Source organism: Pristis pectinata, chromosome 20 (genome assembly GCF_009764475.1).
Source record: "Pristis pectinata isolate sPriPec2 chromosome 20, sPriPec2.1.pri, whole genome shotgun sequence".
NCBI lineage: Eukaryota > Metazoa > Chordata > Chondrichthyes > Rhinopristiformes > Pristidae > Pristis > Pristis pectinata.
The window spans coordinates 4,025,225-4,049,505 of NC_067424.1; the positions used below are offsets into that span (position 1 = coordinate 4,025,225).

At 46.2% G+C, this 24,281-nt stretch overlaps 1 protein-coding gene across 3 annotated transcripts in view; it reads left to right on the forward strand.

The window, feature by feature from the left end:
* prelp (proline/arginine-rich end leucine-rich repeat protein) overlaps window positions 1-23,178 on the forward strand; it is a 30,364-nt gene extending 7,186 nt beyond the window's left edge. For 2 of the 3 annotated variants that reach the window (XM_052034978.1, XM_052034979.1), the window contains exons 2-3: window positions 12,955-13,967; window positions 16,951-23,178. In XM_052034978.1, coding sequence (XP_051890938.1) covers window positions 12,974-13,967; window positions 16,951-17,126 — 1,170 coding nt within the window. In that variant the 5' untranslated portion in view covers window positions 12,955-12,973 and the 3' untranslated portion in view covers window positions 17,127-23,178. The remainder of the gene's footprint in view (window positions 1-12,954; window positions 13,968-16,950) is intronic. The other variant, XM_052034980.1, reaches the window with a different exon arrangement.
* Window positions 23,179-24,281: the final 1,103 nt, after the last annotated feature.

The window sequence follows — 24,281 nt, forward strand, 5'->3', positions numbered from 1 at the left end:
CTGTTCCAAGCTCTAGGATCCTCCTCAGCTCACCTCTCCCATCCCAAAAATTTAAATCTTTTAAACGGGCATCACAGTCCAAACATTGTTGAACAGAAGCAGAAACATTCTGCAGGGCAGGTGGGGAAGAGCAGGAGGGAGGGACCATCTGGGTAGCTTTTTGCCACGGTCTTCCCCTGTGGTCATCTCAATGAAACAGTGAACTTAGATGTATAAATGATGGGTCACATCAAATGATAGCTTACATCCTGACTTCAGCAGCAAATGCATGAGTCCATAAATAACTAGATGATGCTTCATTCGTGTTTTGCCACAATCCTTTATGCTTTTCAACTAACTTGTAGTTAAATAAGATTAAAAAGAAACTTCATATTCATTTTACATGGCAAGTTGAAGTATTTTTCCATGCTAAACTTTAACATCACCAGTGTTGGATATTGCAGTGGCATTTCAATGTAAGCTGCTCCCAAAATTTAAAGGCAAAAATATTACTCATTTTCTCCAACTTTGCTGTGGTTCAACATCTTAATTTAGGCGCAGAAGAGCTCTGTGAAGTATCCTGCAAATGAAGGACAGCTTACTTACAAAGGAAATCTTTCAGCATTATTGTTTGAACACTGCTGTTGGGAACTGACATAATGACAGTTGTGGGCACCCAGGCAAAACTCTTCATATCATCAAAGCTGAGCACAACAGACTGAAAACTTAAAACTGAAGCATCTTGCCAGGTGAACTTCCTCTTCAGTCAAAGATGTTGTTGGAATTTTCTCACATTTTCTTATGATATAAGAGGAGATTCAAGTCTGTGCTGGCTGTCAGAGTAATATTATCAGTCCCGGTCCCCCATTTGTGCTGTTTGCAGAGGCTGAGAGGAGACCTGATAGAAGTTTATAAAGTTATAAGAGGCATAGATAGGGTAGACAGCCGGTATCTTTCCCCAGCATTGAAATGACCAATACTAGAGGGCATGCATTTAAGGTGAGAGGGGGTAAGTTCAAAGGAGATGCGCAGGGCATCTTTTTTACACAGAGAGAGGTAGGTGCCTGTAATGTGCTGCCTGGGGTTGTGGTGGAGGCAGATACGATAGAGACGTTTCAGAGGTTGTTGGCTAGGCACATGGATGTGCAGAGAGTGGAGGGATATGACATTGTGTAGGCAGAAGGGATTAATTTAGTCAGGCATTTAAGTACTAGTTTAATTAGTTCAGCACAACATCGTGGGCCGAAGGGCCTGTTCCTGTGCTGTACTGTTCTATGTTCTCTTTATTTTCCTGTAACCTATTCTCTGTCACATATCCATCAACTCCTCCCTGTTTCCCCTGTCACCCACTTACATGAGGGATAATGAGGAAGCTTAGAGTTTTGGTGCACAATCACAGATGTAAATGCAGCTATAACAATTAATTGCAATAAACCGTGCAATTTTCTAGAACCTTTCTGCAACCTTAGGGAATTCCAACGTACTCTACAGTGGATCACTGTTGCTCTCCAGGGATTGTGACCACCAAGTTACACACAAGAAAGTTCCACACGCAGCCACCAAATGATCTGCAACACCAAATCCAGGCATTGATAGAGGGGAAAACATTGCTACGAATCCATCAGTGAACCACATTAAAAGAAGCTTTCCACCAATGCCTATAATTGTTAAGGTCTAGTGTCAATTGGTGCTCGACTGGTTTTCCTTCCCAGAACTGGCTTCAGTTTGGGTAATTATCCAACCGGGAAACAACGAGTCTATTGTGAAGTTGGCCACAGTGGGCCCACAGCACCAACAGGTGTTTGCTTGCATCATCTCTCCAGTCTCTGGTCTACGTATGCCACTGACATCATGTTGGTAGGGAAACAAATCCACAGCTGTTGAGATACTCTTCAGTGCCAACTATGACTTAGTGGGTCACACTCCAGCCTCCGAGCAGACAGATTCTGGGTCCCATCCCATTACTGGATGGGCACTCTGGTGCCCATGGAGTTAGGGGTGTTGGCTTTCAGGTTAGACATTAAACTGAGGGCCAGTTTGTCATCTTGAGTGGATGGGGAAGACACCATGGTACACAATTTGGAAGAAGTCTTCTCTTAAAAACTATCCCTGAGAGGAATTATCTGGTCATTACCACTTGAAGGCAGATTGTGGCCGATCACCCCCTCGGGATCTCTGCTGTTGTACTCAGAACATAGAACAGTGCAGAAAAGGGCCCTTCGGCCCACCATGTCTGTGCGAACCATGATGCAAATCCTAACCAATCCCATCTACCTGCACATGACCCATATCCCTCCATTCCCTGCCTGTTCATGTGTCTAAATGCCTCTTAAATGTTGCTTTTGTATCTGCTTCCACCACCAACCCTGGGAGCATGTTCCAGGCACCCACCACTCTCTCTGTAAAAAAACTTGCTCCGCACATCTCCTTTAAACTTTCCCCCTCTCACTTTAAATCTATGTCCTCTAATATTTCACATTTCCACTCTGGGAATAAGGTTCTGACTGTCTACCCTATCTACGCCTCTCATAATTTTATAAACTTCCGTCAGGTCTCCCCTCAGTGTCCACCACTTCAGAGAAAGCAACCCAAGTTTGTCCAACCCGTCCTTATAGCATCTACCCTCCTAATCCAGGCAGCATCCTGGCGAACCTCTTCTGCACCCTCTCCAAAGCCTCCACATCTTTCCTATAGTGTGGTGACCAGAACTGCACACAAAATTCCAAGTGTGGCCTAACCAAGGTTTTATACAGCTACAACTTGATTTCCCAACTTTTATACTTTTAGTGGGCACGTGGTTCCCAGTGTAAAGGAGAGGCCCCTGTTGCTGCTGTTCAATGAGATGGACCATTCCACAAGTGACTACCAGTCCTCAGATGGTGGAACCTGAAGCTCATCCCCAGACACTCCTGAAGGCAGTTTGCATTGGCAGGACCCTCTTCCAGTGTCCCAAAGCATCTGATGATCAGAGATGTTTGGAAACAGTTAAAATATATTTAAATAATTTGAAACATAAAAATTATTTTTTAAATATTTAAACCTTAACTTCTTATGCAAGTTATTTGAATATTACTTCAATCAAAGGGTAAAGAAGCAAACCATTTACTTCACCTTGTTTCTCATTGAGGGTCAGTGCCAACTTTCAGGTGAGTGGGACCACACTGGATGCCGCAGGTGTAAAGCTACGCCTCAGATTCTGGCCCCACTCTGCCCATGGTCCCAGTGGTCAGTGAGAGCCAGATGTGGGCACATCTGATCTCCAGCACAGCAGCTGTGACGCATAAGTCTAGGAAACACAGAACATGCTGATACACTGGTAGTATGGAGCCAGCCGTCAGCGTGATGCAGTCATGCTTTTTTTGTGGGATCTTGCTGTGCGCAAATTGTCTGTCATATTTTCCACTTAAGATAAGATATCTTTATTATTCACATGTACATTGAAACACACAGTGAAATGCACCTTTTGCATAGAGCATTCTGGGGGCAGCTCGCAAGTGTCGCCACGCTTCCGGCGCCAACATAGCACACCCACAACTTCCTAACCCGTACGTCTTTGGAATGTGGGAGGAAATCGGAGCACCCGGAGGAGACGCACACAGACACGGGGAGAACGTACAAACTCCTTACTGACAGCGGCCGGAATTGAACCCGGGTCGCTGGAGCTGTAATGCATTATGCTAACCGCGACACTACCATGGACTTTACAACAGCGTCAAGATTTCATTGAATCTGAAAGGGAAGCAAACAGCGATGGAGGTAAAACCAAGCTACTGGAGGAACTCAGAGGGTCAGGCAGCAGCTGTGGAGGGAAACGGACAGTCAATGTTTTGGACCCTTCACAGTCCAGATGAAGTATCCCAACCCCAAAACATTGACTGTCCATTTCCCTCCACAGATGCCGCCTGATCCTCTAAGTTCCTCCAGTAGCTTGGTTTTTGCTCCAGATTCCAATATCTGTAGTTTCTTGTGTCAGCAATGCAAGAATGCTAGCTTTTCTCTTTCTTTCCTGTACAATGTTCAGCTCACAACCTGGGGAGGAAGAACCTTCCACGAAGCCGGGTCTTTTAGTTCTCACTGTTACCTGCATGACTGCACCTTTTGATTTTATTTCAGAGTTGCAGCATCTGCGTTGCTTGATTTCCTGCTTTTGTTGAGTCACAGAGTCATACAGAGGGACCTTGAAGTACAGGTACAGGGTTCCCTGAAAGTGGTGCCACAGGTAGACACAGTGGTGAAGAAGGCATTTGGCACGCTGGCCTTCATCAGTCACGGCACTGAGTACAGAAGTTAGGATATTATGTTACAATTGTGCAAGATGCTGGTGAGGCTGGATTTGGAATATTGTGTTCAGTTCTGGTCACCTTCCTACTGAAAAGATGCCATTAAGCTGGAAAGAGTGCGGAGGAGATTTACGAGGACGTTGCCGGGACTTGAGGGGCTGAGTAATGGAGAGAGGTTGAGCAGGATGGGATTTTATTCATTGCAGTGCAGGAGAATGAGGGGTGATTTTTATAGAGGTTTATAAAATCAAGAGGGGAATATTTAAGGTGAATGCACTCAGTCTTTTTCCCAGGGTTGGGGAATCAAGAACTAGAGGGCATAGGTTTAAGGTGAGAAAGGGGAGATTTAATAGGAACCTGAGGGGCAACTTTTTCACCCAGAGGGTGGTCGGTATATGGAACGAGCTGCCAGATGAAGTGGTTGAGGCAGGTACATTAACAACATTTAAAAGACTATGACTCTATGACTCTGAGACACTTGGACAGGTGCATGGATAGGAAAGGCTGAGAGGGAAGTGGGCCAAACACAGGCAAATGAGGCTAGCTTAGATGGGAATCTGGGTCGGCATGGACCAGTTAGGCCGAAGGGCCTGTTTATGTGCTATAGGACTCTATGACTCTTATGACTCTAAAGCAGTACAAGTCCTAGCCTGACCAACCTCTGCCAATAACCCAGGCCCTCGAGTCCTGGCAACATTGGTATTGGTATTGGTTTATTATTGTCACTTGTACAGAGGTACAGTGAAAAACTTGTCTTGCAAACCGATCGTACAGGTCAATTCATTACACAGTGCAGTTACATTGAGTTAGTACAGAGTGCATTGAGGTAGTACAGGTAAAAACAATAACAGTACAGAATAAAGTGTCACAGCTACAGACAAAGTGCAGTGCAATAAGGTGCAAAGTCACAACAAGGTAGATCGTGAGGTCAGAGTCCATCTCATCGTATAAGGGAACCGTTCAATAGACTTATCACAGTGGGGTAGAAGCTGACCTTAAGTTTGGCAAATCTCCTTTGCACTCCTTCCAGCTTAGTGATGTCTTTCTAACAACAGGGTGACAAAACTGTACACAGCAACTGACCTCAGATACGCATTGCTCTTGCCTGCATTGCTCTGCCATGGGCTGCAGTGGTGTACAGCGTTAACCTGTGTCGCATTTTCATTCTGCGCTCAATTGGATGGCGACTGATCCACAAGATCAACACACCAGATGGTCTCACTCACTCTTACACCAGACCTGAGTCATTTCTATCACATTGCTCAGCAACAAACGTCTCTGTTCAGCCAAGGTGAAATCCTTCAGGAGAGCCAAGAGGAATTAATCGGTCCAGACTCATGAAGGACTGAGATCATTTGGAAAGGAAAGTTATAAATTAATCACAAAGCCAATAGTGTTGAGGGCAGCACATTGATCTGGATTGGACTGGGTTACTGTGGCTGTTTCTGCTGGGTAGGTTTAGGTGCAGGAGATGTTGGGCTGAAATCCTTGCACTATTTCAACAGCCCAGTCTATCACAGAAACTGCCTCCCCTCCACTGACTCTGTCTACACTTCCTGCTGCCTCAGGAAAGCAGCCAACATAATCAAAGACCCACCCACCCCGGACATTCTCTCTTCTCCCCCCACCCACTGGGCAGAAGAGACAGAAGCCTGAAAGCACGTACCACCAGGCTCAAGGACAGCTTCTGTCCCACTGTTATCAGACTCTTGAATGGACCTCTTGCACTATAAAGATGAACTCTTGATTTCTCATTCTACCTTGTTGTGGCCCTTGCACCTTATTGTCTGCCTGCACTGCACTTTCTCTGTAACTGTAACACTTTATTCTGCATTCTGTTATTGCTTTTCTCTTGTACTACCTTGATGTACTGTTGTATGGAATGGTCTGTATGGATGGATTGCAAACAAAAGCTTTGCACTGTATCTCAGTATATGTGACAATAATAAACCAATGATCAATTACAACACAGAAAGAGGCCAGTCAGCCCATCATCTCCCATCAATGCAATCCCATCCATTCTATTGCTCTACTCGGTCAGAGCAGATCTTGCTGAATTTGGAGGTGTTCTGTTTAAGAACCTACAGCTGGTTTTGGTGGTCCCATACCTCGTGGGGGAGGGGAGGAAACTCAAACAGAGTGGAGACAGAAGAGCCTGCAGAAGCTGGAATCTGGAGCAACCAACAATCTGCTGGAGGAACTCAATGGGTCGAGCAGCATCTGTGGAGGGGAAGGAATTGTCAACATTTCAGGTCGAGACCCCGCATCAGGACTGAGAGTGGGGAGGGGAGATGGCAGGTATAAAGAGGGGAGGTGGAAGGGGGAAGGGGTGAGGGAGTTGGGAGGCAGTGGCAGGTGGGTGACAAGAAAGGAGAGAAGAATGAGAGGCAAGGTGGAGGGGGGAGGGTGAAGGTTGGAGACGGCTGCTGGAGGGAGATAAGCAGGAAGACAAAGGGGTCCCAGTGCTGGGAACTGATAAGTAAAGGAGGTGAGAATAGGATCCACTAGGGGAGAGGTGTACGGCAGATGGAACCAGAACTAGATGGGGATGGGGGGAACCTGTGGGTGAACTCTGTGTGTGCGCTGTGGATGGTTGGAACCAGCAGGGGGGAGGGAGCAGAAGACGGGTGATGGCGAGTGAGGGGGTGGGGTGGATGTGGGATGGGAAGGGGGACAAAAATGGGAAATAAGGCTGTAATATGAGGATCAGCACCTTATGTTCTGCCTGGGTAGTCTACAACACAATGACATGAACATTGAGATGTCCGATTTTAGGCAACCTTCCCTCCGGTAGATTTTTCCCCCTTTTTCCATCCATCATCACCACCCCTCCCCACCCCGGCCACTCTTTCCCACCTCCACCCCCCTCACCTCCCCCTCCCAGTGCAACCTGCCTGTCACCCAGTTTCTCGGACTGGGGGCCCGTGACGAGTGGTTTGCCTCAGGGGTCGGTGCTGGGCCCATTGTTATTTGTCATCTATATCAATGATTTGGACAAGAATGTATAAGGAATGGTTAGTAAGTTGGCAGATGACACTAAACTAGGTGGTGTAGTGGACAATGAAGAAGGTTATCAAAAATTGTAAGTGGGCCAAGGAATGGCAAATGCAGTTTAATTTGAAAAAGTGCAAGGTGTTGCATCTTGGAAAGTCAAGTCCATGTGGGACTTTTACAGTGAACAGCAGGTCCCTGGGGAGTGTTGTGGAACAGGGGGGTCTTGGAGTGCAGGGACATGGTTCACTGAAAGTGGAGTGACAGGTAGACAGGGTGGTGAAGGCAGCTTTTGGCACGCTGGCCTTCATCAGTCAGGGCATTGAGTATATAAGATGGGAGGTCCTGGTGCAGTTGTACAGAACGTTGGTGAGGCCGCACTTGGAATATTGCATTCAGTTTTGGTCGCCCCGCTTTCGGAAAGATGTGATTAAACCGGAAAGAGTGCAGAAAAGGTTTACAAGGATGTTGTCAGGACTCGAGGGACTGAGTTATAGGGAGAGGTTGGACAGCCTAGGACTTTATTCCTTAGAGCATAGGAGACTGAGAGGTGATCTTACAGAGGTGTATACAATCATGAGGGGCATAGATAGGGTGAATGCACAGTCTTTTTCCAGGAGTTGGGGTATCAAAAACTAGAGGGCACACATTTAACGTGAGAGGGGAAAGATTTGACAGGAACTTGAGGGGCAACTTTTTTTACACAGAGGGTGGTATCCATGTGGAACGAGCTGCCAGAGGAAGTGGGTGAGGCAGGGACAATAACAACTTTTAGAAGACAGTTCGACAGGTACACAGATTGGAAAGGTTTAGAAGGTTATGGGCCAAATACTGGCAAGTGGGACTAGTTTGGATGGGGCATCTTGGGTGGCATGGACCAGTTGAGCCGTAGGGCCTGCTTCTGTGCTGTATCTCTGTATGATTCGATGACACTGACGTGTACAAAATCACAACAGTCTGGCCAATGGAACCCATCCCAATATATTGATGGGAATGTGGCGAGAATTATAGTGGGTTACAGGAGGATTAGTGTAAACAGGTGGTTGATGGCTGTCAGGAACAGGCTGAAGGGCTGAAGGGCCTGTGCTTGTGCCGTATGAGGCTGTGACTCTGTGATCCTACAACTGACCCATCTCCTCAGCACAGACGTGAGACCATACTTCAATACAGGTTCCGTCCAACAGGTGAGAAGATAAGGTATTCTCTTAAATTATTTTACTGAATTGTAATGTTTTTTAGTTACTTCTAAGTGAGTAAATGAGTTTTAATTAATTTTATCATGAAAAATGTGTTTATGATTTGAATGCTCAGAGGAAGTTACAACAATTTTGACAGTTTTTAAATGTCCTTGACTGTCAAAGTTGTTTAAAAACTGTATACCTTGCCTAAGGCAAAACTCCGGCCCTGTGTCGTCAGCTGTCAGTACCTGAGACGGGACATTCCCTGTGTGCGGGGTATTGGTATTGGTATTGGTTTATTATTGTCACTTGTACCGAGGTACAGTGAAAAACTTGTCTTGCATACCGATCGTACAGGTCAATTTATTACACAGTGCAGTTACATTGAGTTAGTACAGAGTGCATTGATGTAGTACAGGTAAAAACAATAACAGTACAGAGTAAAGTGTCACAGCTACAGAGAAAGTGCAGTGCAATAAGGTGCAAGGTCATAGCAAGATAGATCGTGAGGTCATAGTCCATCTCATTGTATAAGGGAACCGTTCAAAAGTCTTATCACGGTGGGGTAGAAGCTGTCCTTAAGTCTGGTGGTACGTGCCCTCAGGCACCTGTATCTTCTACCCAATGGGAGAGGAGAGAAGAGAGAATGACCCGGGTGGGTGGGGTCTTTGATTATGCTGGCTGCTTCACCAAGACAGTGAGAGGTAAAGACAGAGTCCGAGGAGGGGAGGCTGGTGTCCGTGATGCGCTGGGCTGTGTCCACAACTCTCTGCAGTTTCTTGCGGTCCTGTGCAGAACAGTTGCCGTATCAAGCCGTGATACATCCAGATAGGTCTGGGTATAGGCACTGCCAAGATCTCAGTGCCAGCATTATCTGCCTGGCACAGACCACAGCAGGAATGAGGAGACTGATCCTGGGCAGCTGACTGGCTCCATTGCAATTCGAGTGATGGGATCACAGAGCAGTTTCTCAGCTTGAGAAGAATGCTGTCTGGAGCTGGTTCACCACCTAGGACCACCACTGGCTCCAGGCTACCTGATCAGGTGTGTAGAAGGAGCTCTACCCTGCACCTACTGCCAGTCACACATACCCATCACCTGATCCCACACTTGAGGGCCCAGAATTGCAGGTATTTTCTACTGTATGGTAAAATAAGGATCAGGTAAAATAGGCTAGGGTAGGATTAGTGTAAAAGAGGGTGTTGATAGTCAATGTGGACTCGTTGGGCTGGAGGGTCCATTTCCATGCCATAGCTCTCTCTGGCTCCATATCCCAGATCAGAATTGAGCAGGATCTTGGAGACACAAAAGATGGCAGATGTTGGAATTTGGAGCCAGGAACAATCTGCTGGAGGAATTGTTGATATTTTGGGTCACAACCCTGTGTCTGGACTGTGGATCCTGGCACCTTGATGCGGGGTTTCGACCTAAAACATCGACAACTCCTTTCCCCCCACAGATGCTGCTCGACACGCTGAGTTTTTCCACAGACTGTGTGTTGAGCAGGACCTTGTGTGGGTGATACTCCCGCAGCTGGCAGTGAGACCAATAGGTCCTCCCTGAATTATCCATGTTGTAATTTTTCAGCCATGGGGGAAGGGGTTGAAGTCACTTCATTCCCTTGTCAGCAGTGATTTCTTCAGTTTACCCTCCTCCTTGCCAAACTGTGTCCTCACCACTGAGAGGAGAAACACTTGCAGTCCCTTCTACGTTAGCTTTTGATTCATGTCTCACAAAAGCGCATGAAGTGAGGTTTGATATTGCCGGGGACAGTGTTACTTTATTCGGGTCTAGCAACACACATTTGGGCACAACTTGTGGGACCCTCACTCTCCTGTTCATGGCTGGTGGGCTGAACTGGAAACTCAAGTCCTTCACCACAAACACGGGACGTTCTTCGGCTTCACTTAAAGGGGACCTCCCAGAGTAGGTCCCATGCTGCATGGATCAGTGCTTAAAACGGACTGGTGGGTTGTTGCCCTTTTAAGTTCATGACACTCCCCTCAGAATGGGTCTTCCTTATTCCCCCCCAACACCCTGCCTTAGTCTGACTGTGATGCTGACCCCCACTCCCCTTTCCCCCACCACCAGCAGATGGCAGCACTGATCCACCTAATGCTCGTGGAGTCACAGAGTCATACAGTACAGGAACAGTTCTTCAGCCTAACTCGTCCATGCCGACCAAGATGCCCATCTTTGCTAGTCCTGCATTTGGCCCATATCCCTCTAAACCTTTCCTGTCCACATACCTGTCCAAGTGTCTTTGAAGTGCTGTTAATGTACCTGCCTCAACCACTTCCTCTGGCAGCTCGTTCCATATACGTACCACCCTCTGCGTGAAAAAGTTGCCCCTTAGGTTCCTATTAAGTCTCTCCCCTCTCACCCTAAACCTATGCCCTCTAATTCTTGATTCCTTGACCCTGTAAAAAAGACTGAGTGCATTCACCCTATCTATGCCCCTCATGAATTTATACACGGCTATAACATCACCCCTCAGTCTCCTAAGCTCCAAGAAATAAAGTCCCAACCTGCTCAACCTCTCCCTATAACTCAGACCCTTGAGTCCCGGCAACATCCTTATAAATCTTTCCAGCTTAATGACACCTTTCCTATAACAGGGCAACCAAAACTACACAATATTCCAAGTGCAGCCTCACCAACGTCATGTACAACTGCAACATAAACTTCTATACTCAATACCCTGACTGATGAAGGCCAGCGTGTCAAAAGCCTTCTTCATGACTGTGGCACCACTTTCAAGGAACCATGTACCTGAACTCCAAGGTCCCTCTGTTCTACAACACTCCCCCATGTCCCTACTGTTCACTGTGAAAATCCTTCCCTGGGTTTATTTACCAAAATGCAACACCTTGAATTTACACCAATTGCAATCCCCATCTCCAGGTGTCCAACCTGATCTGCATCACCCCTCAGGGTGGGCACCCCATACACCCACCCCCAACCCTCCTTCGAATCTCCCTCCGCTGCTGCTGATCCCAGCACCTCCCTGACATCCTTGTCTGGAGGAGAAAGTGGGGAGGAACTCTCGGAGTACAGGAAATGTTCCCATTTCATTACACATCACCCCTTCCACATTGCAGGAGAACTCCAAGGCCAGGTGGTCTTCTATAGACATTATTTACTTAACAGGTAGAAGTGTGATTAAAGTATCATGAATCTTTATCCAAAATTTCTAAGATTCCTGAATATTAGAGGAATCAAGAGACTCAGGTTTAGGGCAGTGAAGTGGTGATGAGGCAGAATATCAGATTTCAGGTGCAGCAGGTAAGATATTTCTTTATCAGTCACACGTACATCGAAACACACAGTGAAATGCATCTTTTGCGTCGAGTGTTCTGGGCGCAGCCCGCAAGTGTCGCCACGCTTCTGGCGCCAACATAGCACACCCACAACTTCCTGACCCGTACGTCTTTGGAATGTGGGAGGAAACCAGAGCACCCGGAGGAAACCCACGCAGACACGGGAAGAACGTACAAACTCCTTACAGACAGTGGCCAGATTTGAACTCGGGTCACTGGCGCTGTAAAGCGTTGTGCTAACTGCTACACTACTGTGCACTCCAGAGCATAGAGGAATTCTACAGAGGTGCAGCTAGCAGAGCGGTTGTCTCATAGTACCAGAGACCCAGTCTCAATCCTGACCCCAGGCGCTGTCTGTGTGGAGTTTCCACGTTCTCCCTGTGACCATGTGGGTTTCCCCTGGGTGCTCCAGTTTCCTCCCACATCCCAAAGACGTGCAGCTTGGTAGGTTAACTGGATGCTGTAAGTTGCCCCTGGTGTGTAAGTGAATGGTGGGATCTTGGGGGGGGGAGTCAATGAGAAAGTGGGGAGAATAAAAAAATGGGATTACTGTTGGCTAAGTGTAAATGGGTGGTTGATGGTCAGCATCGACTAGCTGGGCCGAAGGGCCTGTTTCTGTGCTGCATCTCTCTCTGATTTCAACTCTTGTTGAATGGTGAATTGGACTTTATGGGCTGAATGTTCTCCTTCTGCTCCTATGCCTTACGTTCTTATTTAAGGTCAGACGCAGATAGGTTCTCTTTTTCTCAGAGAAGGGGAACTAACAACCAGGGGACGTAGGTTTAAGGTGAGAGGGGAAAGACTTGAAAGGGATCTGATGGGCAGCTTCTTCACACAGTGGGTGGTGCGTATATGGAACAAGCTGCCAGAGGAAGTGGTTGAGGCAGGTACATTAACAACATTTAAAAAGCATTTGGATAGGTACATGGATAGGAGGGGTTTAGAGGGATATGGGCCAAACCTGGGCAAATGAGACTAGCTTGGTGGGCACCATGGTTGGCATGGACGAGTTGGGCTGAAGGGCCTGATTCCATGCTGTATAACTCTATGACTCGATGCTTTGCAAAGGTTGAATGTTTATCACCTGTTGTCTCAGGAATGTTGGTTCCAGGCCTAGTTTTGGATCAGGTCTGTTTTTAACTCATTATGTTGGTGACTAAACAAAATCTGGCATCTGTGTACAGTACAACCTCCTTCCTTTTGCAGTGATAAGTCCTTCTGGATCATGACGCATCTGGGATACATCGTTTCCATCGGCCTTCTTCTGTTCACTGTGGTGGATTGTCAGCGGCGACCGGTCAGACCCAAGCCTCCTCGGATTAAGCCTCCAAAGCCACCTAAACCTCCCAAGCCCCCAAAACCGACAAAGCCCATGGTCACTGAACCCGTGGAACCAAACCACCTTACAACGCTGCCACCACCGCTCCCTCCAGGTCCAATGTCAGTCTTCCCAGACTGCCCAAGGGAGTGCCTGTGTCCGCCTGACCACCCCAACGCACTCTACTGCGACAGCCGGAATCTAAGAGTGGTCCCCATTATTCCGCCTCGGATCGAATACCTTTACCTCCAAAATAACTTCATTGAATCCTTGCCAGAACGTTCCTTCCGGAATGCAACTGGTCTCAAATGGATTAACCTGGACAATAATAGGATTTCAAATCAGAAACTGGACAAGGATCTCTTTAACATTCTGAACAAGGTTCTCTTCTTGTACATGGATAGAAATAGGTTGGATGAAGTTCCCACAAACCTCCCAGCTAGTCTGGAGCAACTTCGGCTTGCCAGGAATCAAATCTCCAAGATCCCGTCCGGCAGTTTCAGCAAGTTGGAGAACCTGACCCTGTTAGACCTTCACCACAACAAGCTGCTGGACAACGTCTTCAACAAGAACACCTTCAAAGGTCTCAAGAGCCTCATGCAGCTCAATCTGGCTCATAATTCCTTGAGGAAGATGCCCCCAACTGTGCCTCCACACATATTCCAACTGTTTTTGGATAAAAATCGGATCAGCCAAATCCCCAATAACTACTTCAAGAACTTGCACCAGTTGACATTTTTGAGGTTGAATTTCAACCAATTGACAGACAAAGGAATTCCCAATGGCACCTTTAATGTGTCAACTCTCCTTGATCTCCACCTCTCCAACAACAAACTCAATTCCATACCAACCTTTAACCCAAAGCTTGAGCACCTCTACCTCAGCTACAACCAGATAGCAAGTAAGTCCATGGCTATCTCTGAACGTTACCCATTTCACACACCTCTGATGCACACAGAATTTATTCTACGTCATCTGATGTTCATCTGTGGATGACCAAGTTTACCTGATTTGGAATGATCAAAAAGACTATTCTTTAGACTTTGATTCCTGTTATCCAAACAATCAAAACAAAATAGTTGCTGCCTCACGTGGTCTTTTCTATCAGATCTATCAATAATACTGAAGCACAAAAACCAGAACTATCGGACCAGAATTATGGAGAAAAATTGAGTGGAATTAAATCATTTTAGTTGATACTGATATTGAATGATAAAGGTAGAATGAGGGGTGATCTAACTGAAACATACAGGATCCTTAGGCTTCACAATGGGGTAGACGTCACAATGTTTTCTCGAGTGGGTGAATCTCGAATGAGTACGCAAAGTTTCAGGATTGGGGGCGGTCATTCAAAAGTGAGGTGCATGGGGACTTCTTCTCAGAGGGTGGTGGGTCTCTGAAGTTCCCTGCGCCACCCCTCCCCACCCCCCCCCCCCCCCCCCCCCCCCCCCCCCCCCCCCCCCCCCCCTGAGGATTGTGGAAACCATATCACTGGAGATGTTAAAAGGAGAACCAGGTAAATGTCTGAAAGCTCAAGGAATTGAGAGCTCTGGAGGACGGGAAAAAAAGATAAGGCATAGGGCAGGTCAGATCTATCATATTGAATCATTTTAGCAACAGTGAATTCTCCCCAAAATAGGAAAAGATTATAACCCACCCATCTCTGCCCTGGTCAATGAAGCAGCAAATGACAATGTCCTGATAACCCATCCCTCAAATCTAACTCTACCTGTCATTGAAAACATACCTGAGGCCTAACAGGATGATCAGGAGCTCTTTGATAAAGAACCTCAACATGCCCCGAAAGATAAATGATGTCCTTGTCAACCATGCAAAGAATTTTATGTTTTAAAACATCTCTCATCTCATTGGATGCAGGGAGTGGAATGTAGAAACCAATTGGATGGTCTGTGTGCAGCTTAGTCCCTGCTTTAATGGCCTAAGCCTTTGCTTTGTGTAGTGGGGCAGACCCAAGATCACTAGAGCCTGCTCTTGTCTAACTCCGTTTCTGTCCTCTACTGGGAGGCCTTCCCAGTGCTGTGGCATGGTCCATGAATGCACAGCCCCACTCCTATGTTAAAATACTGGGTGCATGGACAGAATGTCTGTAACAACAGGACAGACCTTGCCACAAGCACAAAATGCTATTGCACAAGAATTTTGTTCAAGTTTAATGACAGCTCACAGTCAAAGGTAATTATAACGTATAAATTAACGTAATTAGATAAAATAAGCAACCCTATTCGCCTTTCTCCTGGCAGACGATTTCTCCTATTTATTGCACTGGGATGCTGCACTTACGCCGGGTTATCCCGGCTCAGCAATTCCCAACCGGAGAGCTGGGAAATGTGCGGAGCTTGGTGCTGTGTTGACAAACTGAGCTGGGGCTCTCATAGAACATACAACAGTACAGCACTGGACAGGCCATTCAGCCCACGATGTTGTGCAAATCTTGATGCCAATTTATACTAAATGTCCTCCTCCTGTGTATCATCCATCTCCCTCCATTCCCTTCATATTCATGTGTCTTAAACACCACCAAACTCCCTGCTTCCTCTACTACCACTGGTGACCCATTCCAGGCATCTGTGTAAAAAGATGCCCCTAACGTCACCTTTAAACATGCCCAGCTTTAATCTTAAAAGCACGTCCTCTGATGTTTGACATTTTCTACCCTGGGGAAAAGATTCTGACTGTCTAGCCTATCTATGGCTCTCATAATTTTAAAGACCTCTATCAGGTCTCCCCTCAGCTTCTGATGCTCTAGGGAGAACAACTCAAGTTTGTCCAACCTCTCCTTATAGCTCATACCCTTTAATCCAGGCAGCATCCTGGTGAACCTCTTCTGCACCCCCTCCACAATCTCCACATCCTTCCTGTAATGGGGCGACCAGAAATGCACACAATACTCAAGTGTGGTCTGACTAAAATTTTATACAGCTGCAGCATGACTTCCATACCCTTGTACTCAACACTCCTACCAATGAAGGCAAGCATGCCGTGTGCCTTCTTTACCTGAGAGGAAGGCTTGGCTTCTGCCCACTCTTGGGAATTGCCCAGTCACCGGTTGGTATTGGTATTGGTTTATTATTGTCACTTGTACCGAGGTACAGTGAAAAACTTGAACCGATCATACAGGTCAATTCATTACACAGTGCAGTTACATTGAGTTAGTACAGAGTGCATTGAGGTAGTACAGGTAAAAACAATAACAGTACAGAGAAAAGTGTCACAGCTACAGAGAAAGTGCAGTGCAATAAGGTGCAAGGTCACAACAAGGTAGATCGTGAGGTCAGAGTCCGTCTCATTGTATAAGGGAACCGTTCAATAGTCTTATCACAGTGAGATAGAAGCTGTCTTTGTCTGGTGGTACGTGTCCTCAGGCTCCTGTATCTTCTACCGGGTGGGTGCGGTCTGTAATTATGCTGGCTGCTTCATCAAGTCAGCGAGAGGTAAAGACAGAGTCCATGGAGGGGAGGCTGGTTTCCGTGACACGCCGGGCTGTGTCCACAACTCTCTGCAGTTTCTTGCAGTCCCGGGCAGAGTAGTTGCTGTACCAAGCCGTGATGCATCCGAATAGGGGTTTATCCATTGGCAGATCCAGTCGGATCTCCAAGGAACATGAGCCTCAGCAATCTGACAAAGCTTGAAGCAATTCTGCAATTTGTAAATTTGGAAGCATTCAAGAATGAGGAGCTTGGGGGTGATTGAGCGAGCCTTTGCAGTAATTACAATGTGACAGGTTTATTCCAATGAAAATCAAAGCCAGCGTCTGAGGGAAATGTTGAGGCAGGAAGGTGCATGCGTCATTTTCAGATACCGTATAGAGAATGTGAAAACCTGCCTCTATCAGCTTATTAAGTTACGTTGTCTTCCTCCCACAGGAATCAATGGAACCGAAATCTGCCCAAGTCCCCTCAGTAGCATTGCTTTACGGGCTCATGACCTGGAGGCCATTCCACGTCTTCGATACCTGCGTCTGGACGGCAATGCGCTGGCGCCCCCGATACCAATAGACTTCATGATGTGTTTCAGACTCCTCCAGGCAATAGTGATTTGAAGACAATGTCCTTGCAAATTCACCTCCCCCTTTTTAAACGGTGACCATTTTTATATGGGACTGTTAGTCCAATCATTTTCCCTTCTGATTCTGGTTGTAATTGTACGAAATGTTCAGACACAAAAGTCCTGCAGAAGAATTTCCTTCCTCTTAGAATTTGGGTGCAAAAAGCTTAAATTAACCCAAGTAAGACAACTGTGCACACGTATACATAAATGTACATATGTGTATACACACACACACACACAAACAAATACGCCCTGCACACATGCATACATGACCACACATGCACACATAATCCTCATGCACGTTACACACACACACACACACACACACACACACACACACACACACACACACACACACACACACACACACACACACACACACACACACACCACAGTGCACAAGTCCCTCAGCTTCCCTGAACAGATGAAAAAATGAGTTCCCTCCTCAGATCGTACCATCTTTGTGAAGAAACAAAAAACAAACCTTAGCTTTAACATGCGGAGAAAAGCTTTGAAATGTGTGAACTTTGCATCTCTTGAGCAGTTACCCTGCCTGATATTGAATGCTCCTGCCATGAGTGTGTTTGGGTCTGATTGCGTTTTTTTTAAGTGATCGGGCAACGACTTCTGTGTTTGTTCCTGCTGTTGGTGAGACAAGACAAATGCACTTGCTCAAAGATTGAACTGCCGGCCAGGTCAGCCTGAGCAGCTCCTTTCAGTCAGCATGGAATGGTTTGGAAATCGCTGCTGCAATTTCTCCCTACAATTTGTTACCTGTTTGTACTTAACTTTCAATTCAAAAATGAGAGCTTAATGGACTTCCATGTGAACTCAAATAGAGGGTAGTTGTTCTGTGGCCATCAGCAGGTCTTGAATGTTGTTACTGCCTCACATCTCCGATCCCAACCTTTGGTACTGTCTGTGTGGAGTTTGCATGTTCTCCCCGTGACCACTTGGGTTTCCTCTGGGTGTCATAGAGTCATAAAGTCAGACTAATACAACACAGAAACAGGCCCTTTGGCCCAATTGGTCCATGCCGACCAAGATGTCCCATCCAAGCCAGTCCCATTTGCCAGCGCTTGGCCCATAACTTTCTAAACCTTTCCAATCCATGGACCTGTCCAACTGTCTTTTAAAAGTTGTTATTGTCCCTGCCTCAACCGCTTCCTCTGGCAGCTCGTTCCACATGGATACCAACTTCTGTGTAAAAAAGTTGCCCCTCAAGTTCCTATTAAATCTCTCCCCTCTCACCTTAAACCTATGCCCTCTAGTTCTTGATTCCCCAACGCTGGGAAAAAGACTGAGTGCATTCACCCTATCTATGCCCCTCATAATTTTATACACATCACCTCTCAGTCTCCTACCCTCCAAAGAATAAAGTCCCAGCCTGTCCAATCTCTCTCTATAACTTAAACCCTCAAGTCCTGGCAACATCCTTGTAAATCTTTTCTGCACTCTTTCCAGTTTAGTAACATCTTTCCCATAGCAGGGTGACCAAAACTGAACACAGTACTTCAAGTGCGGCCTCACTAACGTCCTGTACAACTTCACCCCCCAACGTTTATACTCAATGCCCACATCCCACATCCCATGGGATGTTTCTTCCCACATCCCAAAGATGTGTGGGTTGGAACGTTGATTGGCTGCTGTAAATCACCCCTTTGTGTAGGCAAAAGACAAAAAGTAGAGTCATGGAGTCATAGAGCAATACAGCATGGATACAGGCCCTTCCCCAGCATAGGGGAATCTAAAACTAGGGGTCATAGGTCTAGGGTAAGAGGGATAATATTTAAAAGGGATCTGAGGGGCAACCTTTTCACTCAGATGGTGGTGAGTGTGAGCTGTCAGAGGAAGCAGTGAGGTAGGTACAATAATATCATCTTATCTATGCCTCTCATAATTTTAAACATTTATAGGTCGCTCCTCATTCTCTTATGTTCCAAGGAATAAAGGTGTAGCCTGGCCAACCTCTCCCTATAACTCAGGCACAGTTGGGGGGCATCTGTGAGAGGGAGTAAGTTGCAGTGGAACAGAGAAATAGGACAAGGGGAATGCGATTGGTGCTCAGGAGCTGGCATTTACCTGATGGGCCAAATGGCCTCTTTCTGTGTCATTATAAGATATAATACCTTCTGTCCCTCTGAAGAATTTTTTATCATTGTGGAAAGTTTGCTCTGTGCAGTCTTGCCCTTTACACCAGATTAATAGTTTATAGATTGACTAGAAAGGCCATCATTCTCTGTACAGACTGATGAATCTGACCAGATTTTGAAATGATTAAATAATTACTTTTGTTTCTTCTTGGCAGTCAGCAGAGTTGAAGTAAGATTAAGAAACAAATGAAAACAGATGTTAAGTATCACTTCCATAATTCATCAGTGTGGTATTCAGAGGGGAAACTGGAAATTAATGCTGGTTGAAATTCAATCTCATTAAACTGGGTCTGTTCTACATCAGAGTCACAGAGTTATAGAGTTGTACAGCATAGAAACAGGCCATTCAGCCCACCATGTCCATACTGATCTTTCTGCCTATCTAGATGAATCCCATTTGCCTGCATTAGGATCGTATCCTTTCACGCATTGTTCTTGATTGCCTCAGATAATTTAGTTAAAGTCCTCCTGCTTTCCTCAGTTTCTGGACACAGGTTAGTGGTGCCTTGGTGCCCACAACGTCTCTAACCTAAGCACAGACTTCACAAAACAGCGCACACCCTTCAGACTCGTGTTGAGGGAAATAACAGCAGAAAATGTTGGGAGCACTCGGCAGGTCAGGCAGCATCCGTGGAGGGAGAAACAGAGCTAAAATTTCGGGTCCGAGATCCTTCATCGGAACCCAAGGCGAAAGGAACAGGTGGAACTACTGTTGGAGAACAGAGGGGAACGTCTTCAAAGCTGACATTCCTGGAAGAGAAACGAGAGTGAATTGCACAGCAAATGTTTTTATTTAAGATTTTTAGTTTTTACTGATTTTCATTTACTATTGATGAGGGTATGTCGGAACAGGGGGTGGCTACTTAACCATTCCACCATTCATTAAGGTCAGGGTTGATGTGTGAGCGTGATCCATAGACCTGCCATATCTCCCATCCCTTAAAACCACTGGTTAACAAAACCACTAACTGTAGATATAACATTAACCATTGACTTAGCATTCATTGACCTTTAAATTAAAAGTTCCTGTTACTTGCATGACAAAGTACTTTCTTCCTGAAATGCCTGGCTCTGAATTTTAGAATCTGCCCCCACCATCCCAAAGTCACTGACCTGCAAGAATAATTTCTCTCCCCTTGTCAATTCCCTTAAATGTCTTGAATATTTCATCCAAATCACCCCTTGACCCTTAATACAACCCTCATAAGAATGCAACGCCTTCTCACGATGTAACCCGAAGAGACTGGGTGCCTTTGTGGTAAATCTACTCTGTACCCTCTCCAATATATCCTTCATGCAGTGTGATGCACTAAAATGCTCCAGCTGAGGTTGAACCAGCTGCTGGTTGAGCAGTAAGTTAAGCTCAATCCCCCAGCTGTGAGCAGGATAGAGATACGTTACACAGCTGGGATCTCCCTGTGGCCAGCTATTTGAATTCCACTTCCTATCCCCACGCCACATCTGTCCATGGCCTCCTCTTCTGCCAAATTGAGGCTGGATGCAGATTGGATGAACACCACCTCGTATTCCGCCTTGGTGGTCTCCAAACTGATGGCAGGAACATTGATTTCTCTAACTTCTGGTAACCACTCCCCTCTGCCCCCCCTTCCATGTTTTTTCCTCTTCCCACAGGTCCCATCTTTCCCCTCCCCCCACCCTCTCCATCTGCCCGTCACCCACACACTCCTCCCACCGGTTCCCCCCCCCACCACCTTCCCTTTATTCCATGGTCCACCGTCCTCTCCTATCAGATTCCATCTTCTTCAATCCTTTCTCACTTCTGCCTATCACCTCTAAGCTGCTTACATCATTCCCACTCTCCCCCCCTCCCCCCCACCTGCCTATCACACTCCCCCCTCACCTGGATCCACCTATCACCTGCCAGCTCTTGCTCCGCCCCTTTTTATACTGGCTCTCTCTCCTCTTTCTTTCCAATCCTCGACCCGAAACGTCGACTGTCCATCTCCCTCCATAGATGCTGCCTGACCCACTGAGTTCCTCCAGCATCTTGTGTGTTGCTATAGATAGGTTATGCGAATGGGCAAGAAATTGGAGTATAAAAGTGGAAAATCTGAGGTTATCCACTTTGAAACGATGAAGAAGCAAATTTTATTTAAGTGGAGAGATACTGCAAAATGTTGATGTACAAAGGACTCTGGAGGTTCTAATACATGAAACATAAAAAGTTAGCAAGAAATAACGAAGATTAATGGAATATTGGCCTTTATTTCAAGGGGTAAAAAGCAGGGAAATTCTGATGCAGCTTTACAGAGATCTTGCCTGGAGTACATACTTAAGGAAGGAGGCAGTGCAGGGAAGGTTCACCAGGTCGATTCTTGGATGAAGGAGGTGATGCATGGAAAAGGGCTTGCCCCATACTCAGTTCGGTGGCGTGCAGGTTCTGGGTGAGATTGACAGGGTGGATGCCGAGAGGAGGTTTCCCCTCGTTGGGCTATCTTGGACTAGGGGGGCATCATTTCAGAATGAGGGATTGCCATTTCAGATGGAATGAGAAGGAAATCGAGCTGCTGGAGGAGGAGTTTTTTTCTCCCAAAGGGTCCTGAATCTTTGGAATTCTCTACCCGAAAGAGTTGTGGAGGCAGAGTCTTCGTATATCGGTTTATTATTGTCATGTGTACTGCGATACAGTGAAAAACTTCTTGTTTGCATGCTATCCAAACAGATCATGGCATATACAAGTAGATCGAGGTAGTAAATGAAAACAGAATGCAGAATATAGTGTTACAGTCACAGAGAAAGTGCAGTGCAGGTAGACAATAAGGTGCAAGGGCTATGATGAGGTAGATTGGAAGATCAAGACTTCATCTGTAGCATATGAGAGGTCAGTTCAAGAGTCTGATAACAGCGGGATTGAGTCTGGTGGTACGTGCTTTCAAAATTTTACATTTTATATTCAAGACAGATTTAAACTGAAGGAAGCAGAGGGATATGGAGAAAGAGCAGGGGCATAGTGTTGAGGACAAGATTGGGATCATCCATGACCTTTTTGAATGGCGGGCTAGGCTCAAGAGGCTGAGTGACTGACTCCTGCTCCAACTTCTTAGCCTCTCATGTTGTCCCATGACACTTGCCCATCAGTTCCTGTTGTTTGTATTTTCACAAAGTCAAAAACGCCCAGATTCTGGTTGAGAAAACTAATTTCTAAAGCCAAGCTGTGGCTGATCCATGTAAGTGGAATCAGTGGATGAGACACATTACGGAATACCCGGCCTCTGAATCAAACTGGCTTTTATACAACTGGTCCTGTTCAACACTGGGTCAGTGAAGAGCCACCAATATTAACTCTCATGGAAGTCCATTGATCCCTAATTAATAAATTACATTGGTCTTTAAAGCTGCAATATTTTATAGCAGATGTTTTCTTTAATGATTCCACACATTTTTCCAGCTTATAAATCATTTAATAAATGTTAACATAAAAAGTGAGAAGATTTAGATCCAAACAAGTGCCTGGAATACTGCAGCTCACTTCCAGATGAAGTCTTCTGTTCATCTATATCTATTCTCAGAGCTTTGCTTTAGCAAGAATAGTTTACTGCTATAACCCTCTTGTTCTTTCAAACTGTGTGTTTTTTTAATTTTCAAATATTAATTATTCAATAACATACAAAGACTTTGATAGGTTTCTGGCATGTAAATTTTATTAAACAATATTTGTGATGATAATAGTAACTATGAGCAACATATTTTACTATAATAAATTGCAGCTTTAAGCCCCTCTTTCGTAGCCATTGATACACAAAGCTTTCTCACACACTTTTGTCTTCCGCTTCTTTGCAGGGATCTGTGTACACTGCGGTGCAGTTTAAACGCATTTCTTGCAGAAAAGCAAACGTTGTAGGCATTGTTTACTCTAAAAAAATAAATGGAATACAAGTTCTTCAGCAAAAGAGAATCTGGGGTTATTTTTTAATGCAATCAAGGATATCCTAAATGTTTACTTTTGTAGCATTGGGCCATTCTGATGAATGTTTGAAAGATATTCAATGAGATCTCACCACCAGTGCAGTTATATTGGGTTAGTACAGAGTCCATTGATGTAGTACAGGTAAAAACAATAACAGTACAGAGTAAAGTGTCACAGCTACAGAGGAAGTGCAGTGCAATAAGGTGCAAGGTCACAACAAGGTAGATGGTGAGGTCAGAGTCCATCTCATCAATAGTCTTATCACAGTGGGGTAGAAGCTGTCCTGAAGTCTGGTGGTACGTGCCCTCAGGCTGCTGTACCTTCTACCCGATGGAAGAGGAGAGAAGAGAGAATGTCCCAGGTGGGTGGGGTCTTTGTTATGCTGGCTGCTACACCAAGACAGCGAGAGGTAAAGACAGAGTCCAAGGAGGGGAGGCTGGTGTTCCACTCCCGTTTGCAGCCATTTTAATTCCTCTCTCCATTCCCACCCCGACCTGTCTGTCCTTGGCCTCCTCCACTGCCGGGGTGAGGTCAAACACAAACTAGAGCAACAGGCCCTCATATTCCCCCTGGAGAGTCTACACCCCGACGGCATGGACGGCGAATTCTCCAGCTTCAGGTAACCTGCTCCCCCTCTGTCCCTTTTCTCTCTCCTCCTGATCTCCCCAGTTCCTCCTACACCCACCCCCACCCCCATCACCCTCTCTTTCCCCTCCCCCACACTCCGTCTGCCCATCACCCGCACACCCCTCCCACTGGGTCCCCTCCCCCCCCCACTGTTCCCACCTGCCCTCCTCACCTCCCTTGTTTGGTTCCACGTTCCACCTTCCTCTCCCACCATCTGCAGCCCTCTGTCACCTCCACCCATCACCTCCCAGCCTCTGTCACTATCCCCACCCTCCCCTCCTCACCTGGATTCACCTATCACCTGCCAGCTCTTGCCCCTTCCCTCCCCATCACCTCCTTATACTGGCTGTCTCCCCTCTACTCTTGGTCCTGATGAAGGATCTCGACCCGAAACGTTGACTGTCCATTTCCCTCCACAGGTGCTGCCTGACCCGCTGAG